At 49.5% G+C, this 15,938-nt stretch overlaps 2 protein-coding genes across 3 annotated transcripts in view; one reads left to right on the top strand and one right to left on the bottom strand.

Annotated features, from left to right (window-relative positions):
• Positions 1-11,826, bottom strand: part of LOC120027102 (programmed cell death 6-interacting protein-like) — a 69,526-nt gene extending 57,700 nt beyond the window's left edge. Inside the window, exons 1-3 of the mRNA XM_038971941.1 lie at positions 11,810-11,826; positions 11,344-11,558; positions 3,538-3,715 (exon numbers count right to left, since the gene is read on the bottom strand). Coding sequence (XP_038827869.1) covers positions 3,538-3,715; positions 11,344-11,558; positions 11,810-11,826 — 410 coding nt within the window. The remainder of the gene's footprint in view (positions 1-3,537; positions 3,716-11,343; positions 11,559-11,809) is intronic.
• Positions 11,827-12,383: 557 nt separating this feature from the next.
• LOC120027446 (F-box/LRR-repeat protein 2-like) overlaps positions 12,384-15,938 on the top strand; it is a 32,214-nt gene continuing 28,659 nt past the window's right edge. The window contains exon 1 of one of the 2 annotated variants that reach the window (XM_038972384.1): positions 12,384-12,708. In XM_038972384.1, the coding sequence (XP_038828312.1) occupies positions 12,679-12,708 (30 nt within the window). In that variant the 5' untranslated portion in view covers positions 12,384-12,678. The remainder of the gene's footprint in view (positions 12,709-15,938) is intronic. The other variant, XM_038972382.1, reaches the window with a different exon arrangement.

The raw sequence follows: 15,938 nt of genomic DNA, 5'->3' as shown, positions 1-15,938 counted from the left end.
AACTTCAATTGAGAGAAAGTGAGGCATTTTGTGTTTAATGCTCTACAGAGTCTACTGACCACAGGCCCCCAAGCTCTACTACTGACCACAGGCCCCCAGCTCTATTACTGGCCACAGGCCCCCAAGCTCTATTACTGACCACAGGCCCCCAAGCTCTATTACTGACCACAGGCCCCCAAGCTCTACTACTGACCACAGGCCCCAAGCTCTATTACTGACCACAGGCCCACAGCTCTATTACTGACCACAGGCCCCCAGCTCTATTACTGACCACAGGCCCACAGCTCTATTACTGACCACAGGCCCCAAGCTCTATTACTGACCACAGGCCCACAGCTCTATTACTGACCACAGGCCCCCAAGCTCTATTACTGACCACAGGCCCCCAGCTCTATTACTGACCACAGGCCCCAAGCTCTGTTACTGACCACAGGCCCCCAAGCTCTATTACTGACCACAGGCCCCCAGCTCTATTACTGATCACAGGCCCCAAGCTCTATTACTGACCACAGGCCCACAGCTCTATTACTGACCACAGGCCCCAAGCTCTACTACTGACCACAGGCCCCCAGCTATATTACTGACCACAGGCCCCCAGCTATATTACTGACCACAGGCCCCCAGCTCTATTACTGACCACAGGCCCCCAGCTCTATTACTGACCACAGGCCCCCAGCTCTATTACTGACCACAGGCCCCCAGCTCTATTACTGACCACAGGCCCCAAGCTCTATTACTGACCACAGGCCCCAAGCTCTATTACTGACCACAGGCCCCCAGCTCTATTACTGACCACAGGCCCCAAGCTCTGTTACTGACCACAGGCCCCAAGCTCTATTACTGACCACAGGCCCCAAGCTCTGTGACTGACCACAGGCCCCAAGCTCTGTTACTGACCACAGGCCCCAAGCTCTATTACTGACCACAGGCCCCCAGCTCTATTACTGACCACGGACACTGGCGTTACTAATGTGTCCCCCTGCTCATCACTCCATATGTCTCTTCTGTCTTTTCTCTTTCCATGTCTGTTTTTCTCTAGCACCCTGTCTCCCTACAGCTAATCATCTCTCTCTCTGTCGGAGCTGTGTGTCATGTTGCTGTGCCGACAGAGGTGTAAATGGAGTTGGCTGTCAGCATGACACCCTGGCTCAGAATTCCCTCCTCCTGTATAGAAGAACAGAGGAGCCTTTCTCTGTCCTCTCTCTCTCTCTCTCTCTCTCTCTCTCTCTCTCTCTCTCTCTCTCTCTCTCCCTCTCCCTCTCCCTCTCTCTCCCTTCTCACTCTCTGCCTCCCTCTGTCTCTCTCTCTCTTCCTACTTACATGACTGAAAGAGCAGCAAAATCTGGACCCCTACAAATCAGCCGGGCTAGACAATCTGGACCCTCTCTTTCTAAAATGATCTGCAGAAACCCCTATTGCAACCCCTGTTGCAACCCCTATTACTAGCCTGTTCAACCTCTCTTTCGTATCGTCTGAGATTCTCATAGATTGGAAAGCTGCTGCGGTCATCCCCCTCTTCAAAGGGGGTGACACTCTAGACCCAAACTGCTACAGACCTATATCTATCCTGCCCTGCCTATCTAAGGTCTTCGAAAGTCAAGTTAACAAACAGATCACCGACCATTTCGAATCCCACCGTACCTTCTCCGCTATGCAATCTGGTTTCAGAGCTGGCCATGGGTGCACCTCAGCCACGCTCATGGTCCTAAACGACATCATAACCGCCATCAATAAGAGACAATACTGTGCAGCCGTATTCATCGACCTGGCTAAGGCTTTCGACTCTGTCAATCACAACATTCTTATCGGCAGACTAAACAGCCTTGGTTTCTGAAATGACTGCCTTGCCTGGTTCACCAACTACTTCTCTGATAGAGTTCAGTGTGTCAAATCGGAGGGCCTGTTGCCCGTACCTCTGGCAGTCTCTATGGGGGTGCCACAGGGTTCAATTCTCGGGCCGACTCTCTTCTCTGTATACATCAATGATGTCGCTCTTGCTGCTGGTGATTCTCTGATCCACCTCTACGCAGACGACACCATTCTGTATACTTCTGGCCCTTCTTTGAACACTGTGTTAACTAACCTCCAAACGAGCTTCAATGCCATACAACTCTCCTTCCGTGTCCTCCAACTGCTCTTAAATGCAAGTAAAACTAAATGCATGCTCTTCAACCGATCGCTGCCCGCACCTGCCTGCCCGTCTAGCATCACTACTCTGGACGGTTCTGACTTAGAATATGTGGACAACTACAAATACCTAGGTGTCTGGTTAGACTGTAAACTCCCCTTCCAGACTCACATTAAGCATCTCCAATCCAAAATTACATCTAGCACCGGCTTCCTATTTCGCAACAAACCCTCCTTCACTCATGCTGCCAAACATACCCTCGTAAAACTGACCATCCTACCGATCCTCGACTTCGGCGATGTCATTTACAAAATAGCCTCCAACACTCTACTCAACAAATTGGATGCAGTCTATCACAGTGCCATCCGTTTTGTCACCAAAGCCCCATATACTACCCACCACTGCGACCTGTATGCTCTCGTTGGCTGGCCCTCGCTTCATACTCATCGCCAAACCCACTGGCTCCAGGTCATCTACAAGTCTCTGCTAGGTAAAGCCCCGCCTTATCTCAGCTCACTGGTCACCATAGCAGCACCCACCCGTAGCACGCGCTCCAGCAGGTATATCTCACTAGTCACCCCCAAAGCCAATCCCTCCTTTGGCCGGCTTTCCTTCCAGTTCTCTGCAGCCAATGACTGGAATGAACTGCAAAAATCACTGAAGCTGGAGACTCATATCTCTCTCACTAGCTTTAAGCACCAGCTGTCAGAGCAGCTCACAGATCACTGCACCTGTACATAGCCCATCTGTAAATAGCCCATCCAACTACCTCATCCCCATACTGTATTTATTTATTTATCTTGCTCCTTTGCACCCCAGTATCTCTACTTGCACATTCATCTTCTGCACATCAATCACTCCAGTGTCTAATTGGTATATTGTAATTACGTCGCCACCATGGCCTATTTATTGCCTTACCTCCCTTTTCTTACCTCATTTGGACACACTGTATATAGATTTTCTTCAACTGTATTATTGATTGTATGTTTTGTTTATTACATGTGTAACTCTGTGTTGTTGTATGTGTCGAACTCCTTTGCTTTATTCTTGGCCAGGTCACAGTTGTAAATGAGAACTTGTTGTCAACTGACCTTCCTGGTTAAATAAAGGTGAAAACAAAATACATCTTTCTCTATCTTCATCTGATGTCCCTCCCTCCCTCCCTCCCTCCCTCCCTCCCTCCCTCCCTCCCTCCCTCCCTCCCTCCCTCCCTCCCTCCCTCCCTCCCTCCCTTCTCTCCCTCTCCCCTCTCCCTCCCTCTATCTCCTTCCTCTCTTTGTCTCCTCTAAACTAGTCTTGTTTCACACATGTTCTCACAGTCCTGATACTTGCCACACCTAAAACATGTCAGTGTGTGGTTGTGTGTGGTTATGGTTGTGTGTGTGTTTCTGTGTGTGTGTGTGTCTTACCCCACGCTGCCCCCGTCCAGCCATCCTCGTGTGCAGGCAGAGAAGGAACACTCCACCACAGCGTGACGCAGCTCCTCGGTCGATGCCAGTCGGGCATCATGGAGAGCACACGCATGTTCTGCCTCGGCCAATCCCCCGGAGTCAGACGTGTTTCTCTGGTCCAATAGAAACACACGACCTGGGGAGAGAACACCTGTACAGCAGGAACACAGCAGATACCATGGTATGGACTGTAAATCAGTAGTTTAACACATTTACAGCAGGAACACAGCAGATACCATGGTATGGACTGTAAATCAGTAGTTTAACACCTTTACAGCAGGAACACAGCAGATACCATGGTATGGACTGTAAATCAGTAGTTTATAAAATCAGTTGTAACAGTTATAAAAACATTTACACAACTGATTTAACTATCTATAAGTTAATAGTATATTAACTACTTTAAAACCTGTTATAAACCCTTCGCATTAGATAACAGAGTTCTCCATCAAGGTGTCGCCAAACTAAAGACTGGTTATATCTACAGTGCAGATCCAGGATCAGCTTATCTGAGTTCCCCAGCAAGGTCTCTTCAAACTAAAGACTGGTTATATCTACAGTGCAGATCCAGGATCAGCTTATCAGAGTTCCCCATCAAGGTGTCGCCAAACTAAAGACTGGTTATAACTACGTGCAGATCCAGGATCAGCTTATCTGAGTTCCCCAGCAAGGTCTCTCCAAACTAAAGACTGGTTATATCTACAGTGCAGATCCAGGATCAGCTTATCAGATTCCATTCCTTTGGGACACAGACAGCAGGGAGCGCTGCCCCCTAGTTACATGATCTGTTATAGGAGGAGGATTCGCTATATACTGTACGAACTGCAGTGGCCACCCCTATACAGACCATCATCATCATCACCATCATCATCACTATGGCTATCTATGTTCAGATTTAAAAAAAATACCATCATTAATTCAATAGGGTTACTTTGACAATTAACATTTCTTGAGATTTTTTAAATTCAGAGAAATCATTCGATTTCACCTTTTAGAATTCAAAGACGGCTGTGTGTGGTGTGAGTTGTAACATGTCTGTATGAGTGAGTGCAGAGAAAGACACACAAAGCATTCATATCTCACTGTAGAGAGAGAGAGAGAGAGAGAGAGAGAGACTGCCAACACCAAGTCAAAATCCTGCTCACACAGGTTAATCAATACAGACCATGTATTATCAAGCAATACTATATGCATAAGCTTTTTCTAGCAGCATTGTTCAATTCGAAGCAGCAGTTTACTCTGTAAACCAGGTTGGAATACAGTCGAATATATTTCTGAACGTTGTTTAAAAAGTGTATCCTCGACCAAAAGTTCCAGCCCTGAAGGCAGAGGTTCTCCTCCCTCTTCAGATGTCCGGTTGGACGCGAGACCCCCAGATGCTGACCGCTGCCCACCGTGCGCCAGATATGACCAAAACCGACACAGTTACTATTTGGACAGGGCGTCACAACCCAGGTAGAAAAAACTTACCGTCAGCGTGAACGACAGAAACCACCGTTAGCCAAACCAAGCATCCAAACATGGACGAGAAAACCAGGTTTTGGTAAATGCGTCGTGCCATCATTCTCTGCGCGCTCTGATTCTTTTGTTTACCGCAGTTGAAAAAAAGATTCCAAAGTTTTAATGGAAATAAATCTCCCTTGGTGAGTTGGTGATACAGGAGGGAGCAGCGGTTCCGTTATTTCCCTCCCGGTGGCAGACAGACTGAGAGAATCTGGATTTGAACTTGTTGACACGAAACGGCAAAACGGAAAGGAAAATGACGGTTGGTTCGGTTTATCTCCCCAAATAGTGCCTTCGCGAGCAGATGGAGCATTGGCACGAAAACTCGCGTGTCCCCGTCAGTAAATACGTGACGGCTCCCCAACCTGAAGTCTGGGCAGCAGCGCGAGCTGAGGAAGCAAGCCGGGTGTGCGTCTTTACGCACGGAGAGAGAGAGAGAAACACTTTCTCTGGTGTGGGTGTCGCGAGGCAACTTGCATATTTTTTCAGTGATTACATCCTCGAACACTCATGCTCAAAAGTGTCCATGTTTTCGTCCCCCTCTTCCCTAAAGGAGCCTCGAATAACCTTTTGGGGTTCAAAAGATTGCAGCTGTGGGGGAACCTTTTTAGGTCAAAAAGGCAAAGCGAGGAAACCCCTCTGAAAATGTTATTTGAGAAACCCCCTGTGACATGAAGCATTAGTAGTGGCAATCGGGAAAAAAATGGGCTGTATTTTTTAATTTTATTTATTTACAGGAACCCTTTAACTAACCAAAGGTGCAAATACGAACCCTTGACTTGCAATGGTTCTTTGAGGAACTCCAGGGAACCTCAGGTCACCACTAATTCTCAGTGTAGGAAAACCATTCCACACCTGAGAACTGTTTTTATATATTGGCATATAGGCTTACATGTCTTTATATTTACAAGTTTTGTATTTACAATTTGGAGAAGAATCTGCAATAGCCTACACCATTATGTTATGATGTGGGGAAATATTCTTCATGACACCTGCATCTCCATTTTGTTTCCCACCACTGATATTCTCTGGCACTCTGGCTTGCTATAATTGAGGTGACTGCTCCCCTGTCGCAGCTCTAGGCCCAGAGCTCTCTCTTTCTCTCTGTGTCTGCTTTTACTGTGATAGAAAGACGGACGGCCATCTCCCTGAGAGACCAGCACCCTGCATCCGGGGCATTGTCTTGGTTAGTCTGTGCAATGAGATAACACACACACACACACACACACACACACACACACACACACACACACACACACACACACACACACACACACACACACACACACACACACACACACACACACACACACACACACACACACAGTTGAAGTCAGAAGTTTACATACACCTTAGCCAAATACATTTAAACTACATTTTTCACAATTCCTGACATTTAATCCTAGTAGAAATTCCCTGTCTTAGGTCAGTTAGGATCACCACTTTGTTTTAAGAATGTGAAATGTCAGAATAATAGTAGAGAATGATTTATTTCAGCTTTTATTTCTTTCATCACACATTCCCAGTGGGTCAGAAGTTTACATACACTCAATTAGTCTTTAGTAGCATAGCCTTTAAATTGTTTAACTTGGGTCAAACGTTTTGGGTAGCATTCCACAAGCTTCCCACAATAAGTTGGGTGAATTTTGGCCCATTCCTCCTGACAGAGCTGGTGTAACTGAGTAAGGTTTGTAGGCCTCCTTGCTCGCACACGCTTTTTCAGTTCTGCCCACAAATTTTCTATAGGATTGAGGTCAGGGCTTTGTGATGGCCACTCCAATACCTTGACTTTGTTGTCCTTAAGCCATTTTGCCACAACTTTGGAAGTATGATTGGGGTCATTGTCCATTTGGAAGACCCATTTGCGACCAAGCTTTAACTTCCTGACTGATGACTTGAGATGTTGCTTTAATATATCCACATAATTTTCCTCCCTCGTGATGTCATCTATTTTGTGAGGTGCACCAGTCCCTCCTGCAGCAAAGCACCCCCACAACATGATGCTGCCACCCCCGTGCTTCACGGTTGGGATGGTGTTCTTCGGCTTGCAAGCCGCCCCCTTTTCCCTCCAAACATAACGATGGTCATTATGGCCAAACAGTTCTATTTTTGTTTCATCAGACCAGAGGACATTTCTCCAAAAAGTACGATCTTTGTCCCCATGTGCAGTTGCAAACCGTAGTCTGGCTTTTTGATGGCGGTTTTGGAGCAATGGCTTCTTCCTTGCTGAGCGGCCTTTCAGCTTATGTCAATATAGGACTCGTTTTACTGTGGATATAGATACTTTTGTACCTGTTTCCTCCAGCATCTTAACAAGGTTCTTTGCTGTTCTGGGATTGATTTGCACTTTTCGCACCAAAGTACGTTCATCTCTAGGAGACAGAACGTGTCTCCTTCCTGAGCGGTATGACGGCTGTGTGGTCACATGATGTTTATACTTGCGTACTATTGTTTGTACAGATGAACGTGGTACCTTCAGGCGTTTGGAAATTGCTCCCAAGGATGAACCAGACTTGTGAAGGTCTACAATTTTTTTTCTGAGGTCTTGGATGATTTATTTTGATTTTCCCATGATGTCAAGCAAAGAGGCACTGAGTTTGAAGGTAGGCCTTGAAATACATCCACAGGTACACCTCCAATTGACTCAAATGATGTCAATTAGCCTATCAGAAGCTTCTAAAGCCATTACATAATTTTCTGGAATTTTCCAAGCTGTTTAAAGGCACAGTCAACTTAATGTATGTAAACTTCTGACCCACTGGAATTGTGATACAGTGAATTATAAGTGAAATAATCTGTCTGTAAACAATTGTTGGAAAAATGACTTGTGTCATGCACAAAGTAGATGTCCTAACCGACTTGCCAAAGTATAGTTTGTTAACAAGAAATTTGTGGAGTGGTTGAAAAACGAGTTTTAATGACTCCACCTGTAACGGATGTGAAATGGCTAGCTAGTTAGCGGTGGTGCGCGCTAATAGCATTTCAATCGGTTACGTCACTCGCTTTGAGACCTTGAAGTAGTGGTTCCCCTTGCTCTGCAAGTGCCCCGGCTTTTGTGGCGCGATGGGTAACGATGCTTCGTGGGTGAATGTTGTTGATGTGTGCAGAGGGTCCCTGGTTCGCGTCGGGGCGAGGGGACGGACTAAAGTTAAACTGTTACACACCTAAGTGTATGTAAACTTCCAACCTCAACTGTAGATGCACAGATACTTGTAAAGTTTAAGAAGCACCTAGAATCAAACACACTCAGCCTAATTAAATGGCTGTAAGCTATACTGAGTGTTGTGAATGGGGGTTGGATATGAGATGGGGTTGTATTCTCCAATGAAGGGTTTTCGGTTAACGGCTGATAATGATGTAATTTTAACTAGTTTTCAACCTGTTTGTAATTACATTATTTCAACCAGATTCAACCAGGGAGGGAAGGTGGGAGGGAGGGGTGGGAATTGGAAAGCTGATATTACTACTCAGACCAGTGTCTCCCTAGGGAGGAATGAAGCGAGGGAGGTGGGAAGAGGGAGGGGAGAGACTTATGTCCAAAAAGAGTGACACAAGTTCACATTATCCTGGGAAATCACACTTATTCATCTCTATCCCTTTCTCATCCTCTCCCACACATTCCTTATTAATTTGTATCTCTTTGCTTACCTCTTCCCTTCTCCCCTGTCTCTCCAGGCCTCTTCCCTTCTCCCCTGTCTCTCCAGGCCTCTTCCCTTCTCCCCTGTCTCTGCAGTCCCCTTCCCTTCTCCCCTGTCTCTGCAGTCCCCATACCTTCTCACCTGTCTCTCCCTCTCCAGTCCTCCTTCCTCCTCCCGTCTCTCCCGTCCTCCTCCCCTGTCTCTCCAGGCCTCTTCCCTTCTCCCCTGTCTCTCCAGGCCTCTTCCCTTCTCCCCTGTCGCCCCAGTCCCCTTCCCTTCTCCCCTGTCTCTGCAGTCCCCATACCTTCTCCCCTGTCTCTCCAGGCCTCTTCCCTTCTCCCCTGTCTCTCCAGGCCTCTTCCCTTCTCCCCTGTCTCTCCAGACCTCTTCCCTTCTCCCCTGTCGCCCCAGACCTCTTCCCTTCTCCCCTGTCTCTCCAGTCCTCTTCCCTTCTCCCCTGTCTCTCCAGGCCTCTTCCCTTCTCCCCTGTCTCTCCAGACCTCTTCCCTTCTCCCCTGTCGCCCCAGGCCTCTTCCCTTCTCCCCTGTCTCTGCAGGCCTCTTCCCTTCTCCCCTGTCTCTCCAGTCCTCTTCCCTTCTCCCCTGTCTCTGCAGGCCTCTTCCCTTCTCCCCTGTCTCTCCAGACCTCTTCCCTTCTCCCCTGTCTCTCCAGGCCTCTTCCCTTCTCCCCTGTCTCTCCAGACCTCTTCCCTTCTCCCCTGTCTCTCCAGGCCTCTTCCCTTCTCCCCTGTCTCTGCAGGCCTCTTCCCTTCTCCCCTGTCTCTCCAGTCCTCTTCCCTTCTCCCGTCTCCCCAGTCCTCTCCCCTTCTCCCCCGTCTCTCCAGTCCTCTTCCCCTCTGTCTCTCCAGTCCTCTTTCCTTCTCCCGTGTCTCCAGTCCTTCTCCCTTCTCCCCTTTGTCTCCAATCCTCCTCTCTTCTCCCCTATGTCTCCAGTCAAATTCACTTTTCTTTCTCTCTCCCCCTCTCCCTGTTCCATCCCCCAACCTTTTTTCTCCTACTTTCTCCCTCTTCATCTCTCACTCATTTTCTGTTTGCCACCCATGGGACATTCTCTGAAGTTAGAGTTAGATAAAGAGGAATGAGAGAGGGATGGAGTGGGAGAGAGGATTCACCACAGACTCAGAGGGGTCTGACACACACCTTGGATATTTATTGAGCGAAAACAAGAGAATGTTTGATGAAAAAGAGAGAGATGAGTGAGAGGTAGCAGCGAGGAGAGAGACAATGAATCACATCTGTGCTATCTGACAGAGGAGGGTGAGAATTACATTGCAAGTGTCCAGGGGACTGTCGCTTTACCACAGCTATGTACGTTAATCTCTCTCATGCACGCACACACACACACACACACACGCACACACACACACACACACACACACACACACACACACACACACACACACACACACACACACACACACACACACACACACACACACACATCTCAGTGTTGCAATTCTATGTGTGTGTGACTGAGGAGGAGTTGCTAATGAATACAGGGCAGTGTCTCTGTTTGGTCTCCTTGGTAACAGCCTCCTGAGCAGGCCTGGTGATTGGATCTGGGATTTCAGGGAGTGGTTCCAGCCTGGGTATGTGTGTGTGTGTGTGTGTGTGTGTGTGTCTGTGTGTGTGTTTGTGTGAGTGTTTGGGTGTGTTGGGGTGTGTTTTGGTGTGTGTGTGTGTGTGTGTGTGTGTGTGTGTGTGTGTGTGTGTGTGTGTGTGTGTGTGTGTGTGTGTGTGTGTGTGTGTGAATGAGCCGCACAATACCGCTCTCCAAACTTTAGATTTATACTCCAAGAAAAACCTCCACATTTTAAAATATATAAAATCTGAAATATAGCAACGTCTTTGTTCTAAATGAGTAGATTTGTTCAGACTACCATCAGACATTCTACACCAGGCTGCTAGGCCAGCCAGGACTGGAGGAGAACAGTTCTATTTAAAGAAGACAGTTAATTAATGAGACTTTTACTGAGGCATTCTTAATTATCATAGTATGCTGAGAGAGTGGAGGAGGGGACTGGGGTATACGCCTGTATACGTGAACACACACGGTCGCACACAGACACACACACACACACCCACCCACCCACCCACCCACCCACCCACACACCCACACACACACACACACACACACACACACACACACACACACACCCTATCCGTCCATCTATCCATGTTGATCAGCCCTCCTCCATGTTTGAGGGTGTAACCTTCATACACTAGGAATTAGGCAGAGATACTGGTGTGACCTTCGTACACTAGGAATTAGGCAGTGATACTGGTGTGACCTTCGTACACTAGGAATTAGGCAGAGATACTGGTGTGACCGTCGTACACTAGGAATTAGGCAGAGATACTGGTGTGACCGTCGTACACTAGGAATTAGGCAGAGATACTGGTGTGAACTTCGTACACTAGGAATTAGGCAGAGATACTGGTGTGACCTTCATACACTAGGAATTAGGCAGAGAGACTGGTGTGACCTTCGTACACTAGGAATTAGGCAGAGAGACTGGTGTGACCTTCGTACACTAGGAATTAGGCAGAGAGACTGGTGTGACCTTCATACACTAGGAATTAGGCAGAGAGACTGGTGTGACCGTCATACACCAGGAACGAGGCAGAGAGACTGGTGTGACCGTCGTACACCAGGAACGAGGCAGAGAGACTGGTGTGACCGTCGTACACTAGGAACGAGGCAGAGAGACTGGTGTGACCGTCATACACCAGGAACGAGGCAGAGAGACTGGTGTGACCGTCATACACCAGGAATGAGGCAGAGGGACTAGTGTGCTTGTGCAGGCTGGGGTCACTCCTAGAACAATACACACAAAAACACAGGGCTGCTGTCTATTAGGCCTAATAACCTAAACTGTCACAGTGCTTGTAAAAAGTAGGCTACAGTAAAGTAATAGTTTGTAGCAGTATAAATGCGCCCTCTAGAGACGCTTTGGGAACAGGCTCAGATCACTCAGTTTAGTACTTTTGTAAGAGATATTCAACTCCCTCTTACATCCGTCTTCAACCATTTGGTATAGCTATTATACTCGTCACGTTGTTGTATACTTCTCATCACGTTTCATTATATTAAATTGATTAGGCCTGCTACGCATGTGCCTATTGTGAGATTAACGCATAACATTTATAAAAATACATGAAATGAACTCGAATGTGTGGTTTTGTGTAAAGGAGATTTTAGACGAAAATAATGATGGAGTGGTCTCTCTGTAAACTCCTGGATATATTCGGTGGTTCCTGTATACCAGTCAGTGTTTTTCGGATTCAGAATTCAGAACCGGTCAGTGCCCCTGTGACAGTTCGGTGACATACCTCGCCGTTAACGGACCGGGAGATATTTCGGCGTCGCGTGCCTGAACATCTCCAACGCAAACTCACTATCAAAACAAATCGGACACACGTGCTTTTCCCGCAGAAATGACGTCACTGCCACAGCCCTCCCCTTCCATGTCCACCGTAGAAAACAAATACTAGAATAACAGAAGAAACTGATAAAATGTTTTTGGATCATGTTTTTCAAACATGTTGACGTTTCAAACAGCTCGAGCAGGAGGGGGGATATTGAGGCCAGCTGATTAGCGCTGCGAGCTGTCTGTGAGGCGGAAGTGAGGTCACCAGGAGCGCGTCCATGTTATTGTTATTTTGTTAGCTGGCAGTGTGATGAGACGGACTGGAGAGCCGTCGGGCTCAAAGACTAGGTTATTGCTCTTCCAGGCCGCCCCGGACTAAGCAGCAATCCCGGAGAAAGAAGCCCTGTCGCCGTTAGGGGAGATCACCCAGTCCAGACTTCTCCCACCAGCAGCCCTTCGAACGACACAGGCTACAAAAACAATACGGTATCCGCCAAACCTAACGCTAGCCCCAGACGTGTTGTGTACGGTAACACCCTCCGCAGTACGGTAACACCCTCCGCAGATATGAACGGCATCACCAAGGGCAGGTTTGAGGTAAGAGCTGCAGAAACGGGACAGGCGTGTGTATGTAAACGGCTATGTAGGTTTTCCGTATGGTGTTTCTGCGTGCACTGTTTGAATTGTACATGCTGGAGGGAGCTGGGGCTTTGTTGGTTAAGGGTAATCCGAAATCCTGTTATTGTCCAGACAGACGCACAATCTGACTGCTGCAATACCGAGCTCAGTCTGTGGGACAGGAGCGACGGATGGGGCTGAGGTTGGTTGCCAGTTAGGGCTGGGAACATGGTTAGGGGCTGACGCCTTAAGGATAGGGCTGAGGTTGGTTGCCAGTTAGGGCTGAGGTTGGTTGCCAGTTAGGGCTGGGAACATGGTTAGGGGCTGACGCCTTAAGGATAGGGCTGAGGTTGGTTGCCAGTTAGGGCTGAGGTTGGTTGCCAGTCGGGGCTGAGGTTGGTTGCCAGTCGGGGCTGAGGTTGGTTGCCAGTCGGGGCTGAGGTTGGTTGCCAGTCGGGGCTGAGGTTGGTTGCCAGTCGGGGCTGAGGTTGGTTGCCAGTCGGGGCTGAGGTTGGTTGCCAGTCGGGGCTGAGGTTGGTTGCCAGTCGGGGCTGAGGTTGGTTGCCAGTCGGGGCTGAGGTTGGTTGCCAGTCGGGGCTGAGGTTGGTTGCCAGTTAGGGCTGGGAACATGGTTAGGGGCTGACGCCTTAAGGATAGGGCTGAGGTTGGTTGCCAGTTAGGGCTGAGGTTGGTTGCCAGTTAGGGCTGAGGTTGGTTGCCAGTCGGGGCTGAGGTTGGTTGCCAGTTAGGGCTGAGGTTGGTTGCCAGTTAGGGCTGAGGTTGGTTGCCAGTTAGGGCTGAGGTTGGTTGCCAGTTAGGGCTGAGGTTGGTTGCCAGTTAGGGCTGAGGTTGGTTGCCAGTTAGGGCTGGGAACATGGTTAGGGGCTGACGCCTTAAGGATAGGGCTGAGGTTGGTTGCCAGTTAGGGCTGAGGTTGGTTGCCAGTTAGGGCTGAGGTTGGTTGCCAGTTAGGGCTGAGGTTGGTTGCCAGTTAGGGCTGAGGTTGGTTGCCAGTTAGGGCTGAGGTTGGTTGCCAGTTAGGGCTGAGGTTGGTTGCCAGTTAGGGCTGAGGTTGGTTGCCAGTTAGGGCTGGGAACATGGTTAGGGGCTGACGCCTTAAGGATAGGGCTGAGGTTGGTTGCCAGTCGGGGCTGAGGTTGGTTGCCAGTCGGGGCTGAGGTTGGTTGCCAGTCGGGGCTGAGGTTGGTTGCCAGTCGGGGCTGAGGTTGGTTGCCAGTCGGGGCTGAGGTTGGTTGCCAGTCGGGGCTGAGGTTGGTTGCCAGTCGGGGCTGAGGTTGGTTGCCAGTCGGGGCTGAGGTTGGTTGCCAGTCGGGGCTGAGGTCGGTTGCCAGTCGGGGCTGAGGTCGGTTGCCAGTCGGGGCTGAGGTCGGTTGCCAGTCGGGGCTGAGGTCGGTTGCCAGTCGGGGCTGAGGTCGGTTGCCAGTCGGGGCTGAGGTCGGTTGCCAGTCGGGGCTGAGGTCGGTTGCCAGTCGGGGCTGAGGTCGGTTGCCAGTCGGGGCTGAGGTCGGTTGCCAGTCGGGGCTGAGGTCGGTTGCCAGTCGGGGCTGAGGTCGGTTGCCAGTCGGGGCTGAGGTCGGTTGCCAGTCGGGGCTGAGGTCGGTTGCCAGTCGGGGCTGAGGTCGGTTGCCAGTCGGGGCTGAGGTTGGTTGCCAGTTAGGGCTGGGAACATGGTTAGGGGCTGACGCCTTAAGGATAGGGCTGAGGTTGGTTGCCAGTTAGGGCTGGGAACATGGTTAGGGGCTGACGCCTTAAGGATAGGGCTGAGGTTGGTTGCCAGTTAGGGCTGGGAACATGGTTAGGGGCTGACGCCTTAAGGATAGGGCTGAGGTTGGTTGCCAGTCGGGGCTGAGGTTGGTTGCCAGTCGGGGCTGAGGTCGGTTGCCAGTCGGGGCTGAGGTCGGTTGCCAGTCGGGGCTGAGGTCGGTTGCCAGTCGGGGCTGAGGTCGGTTGCCAGTCGGGGCTGAGGTCGGTTGCCAGTCGGGGCTGAGGTCGGTTGCCAGTCGGGGCTGAGGTCGGTTGCCAGTCGGGGCTGAGGTCGGTTGCCAGTCGGGGCTGAGGTCGGTTGCCAGTCGGGGCTGAGGTCGGTTGCCAGTCGGGGCTGAGGTTGGTTGCCTGTCAGGGCTGGGTAGCTGTTAACACAAGCCAATCATTGTTTACTCAGCTACAGTCATTATAGTTCTCTGGTAGTGATTGCAGTCAGAACTACTATGCCCGGGTAAGCAAACAACATGGGGTATAGGGATGAGGCTGGGACCAGGGTATAAGGGGATTGATAGGTGGTGGGCTGTAGAGAGAGAGAGGGTTGGGCTGGGGCTGAGGTATAGGGAAGGGACTGGGACCAGGAATGGAGGCTGGAGATTGGTTTGGGCTATATTTTTTTTTAAATTTTAACCGTTTATTTAACTAGGCAAGTCAGTTAAGAACAAATTCTTATTTACAATGATGGCCTAGGAACAGTGGGTTAACTGCCTTGTTCAGGGGCAGATCGACAGATTTTACCTGTCAGCTCGGGGATTCGATCTGGCAACCTTAATTTGTTTATAGCCCATATAGGCAACTACTCTAAAGCTAACTGCCCTACAAAAGTCAGTGTTATTTTGTGTCGTATGTAAGTCGTCTCCCACCTCTCTCTGTCGGTAACAGACTCGTTGGGTTGGTCACGCTGTAGAACAGTCACTGTCATGCGTCGCGGCAACATACATGTTATATAGGCACCAGGCTCCTATCTCCTCAAACTGGGAACCAGCCTGCTCGAGTTCAGACCGGAGGAGGCACAACATACGTGTTATATAGGCACCAGGCTCCTATCTCCTCAAACTGGGAACCAGCCTGCTCGAGTTCAGACCGGAGGGGGCACAACATACATGTTATATAGGCACCAGCCTGTTCGAGTTCAGACCGGAGGAGGCACAACATACATGTTATATAGGCACCAGGCTGTTCGAGTTCAGACCGGAGGGGGCACTACATACATGTTATATAGGCACCAGGCTGTTCGAGTTCAGACCGGAGGGGGCACTACATACATGTTATATAGGCACCAGGCTGTTCGAGTTCAGACCGGAGGGGGCACTACATACATGTTATATAGGTACCAGGCTGTTCGAGTTCAGACCGGAGGGGGCACAACATACATGTTATATAGGCACCAGCCTGTTCGAGTTCAGACCGGAGGGGGCACAACATAC

Source organism: Salvelinus namaycush, chromosome 32 (genome assembly GCF_016432855.1).
Source record: "Salvelinus namaycush isolate Seneca chromosome 32, SaNama_1.0, whole genome shotgun sequence".
NCBI classification, from domain to species: Eukaryota; Metazoa; Chordata; class Actinopteri; order Salmoniformes; family Salmonidae; genus Salvelinus; species Salvelinus namaycush.
Note: the sequence above shows the minus strand (reverse complement) of the source record. Positions and strands in the feature narration are given on the sequence as shown.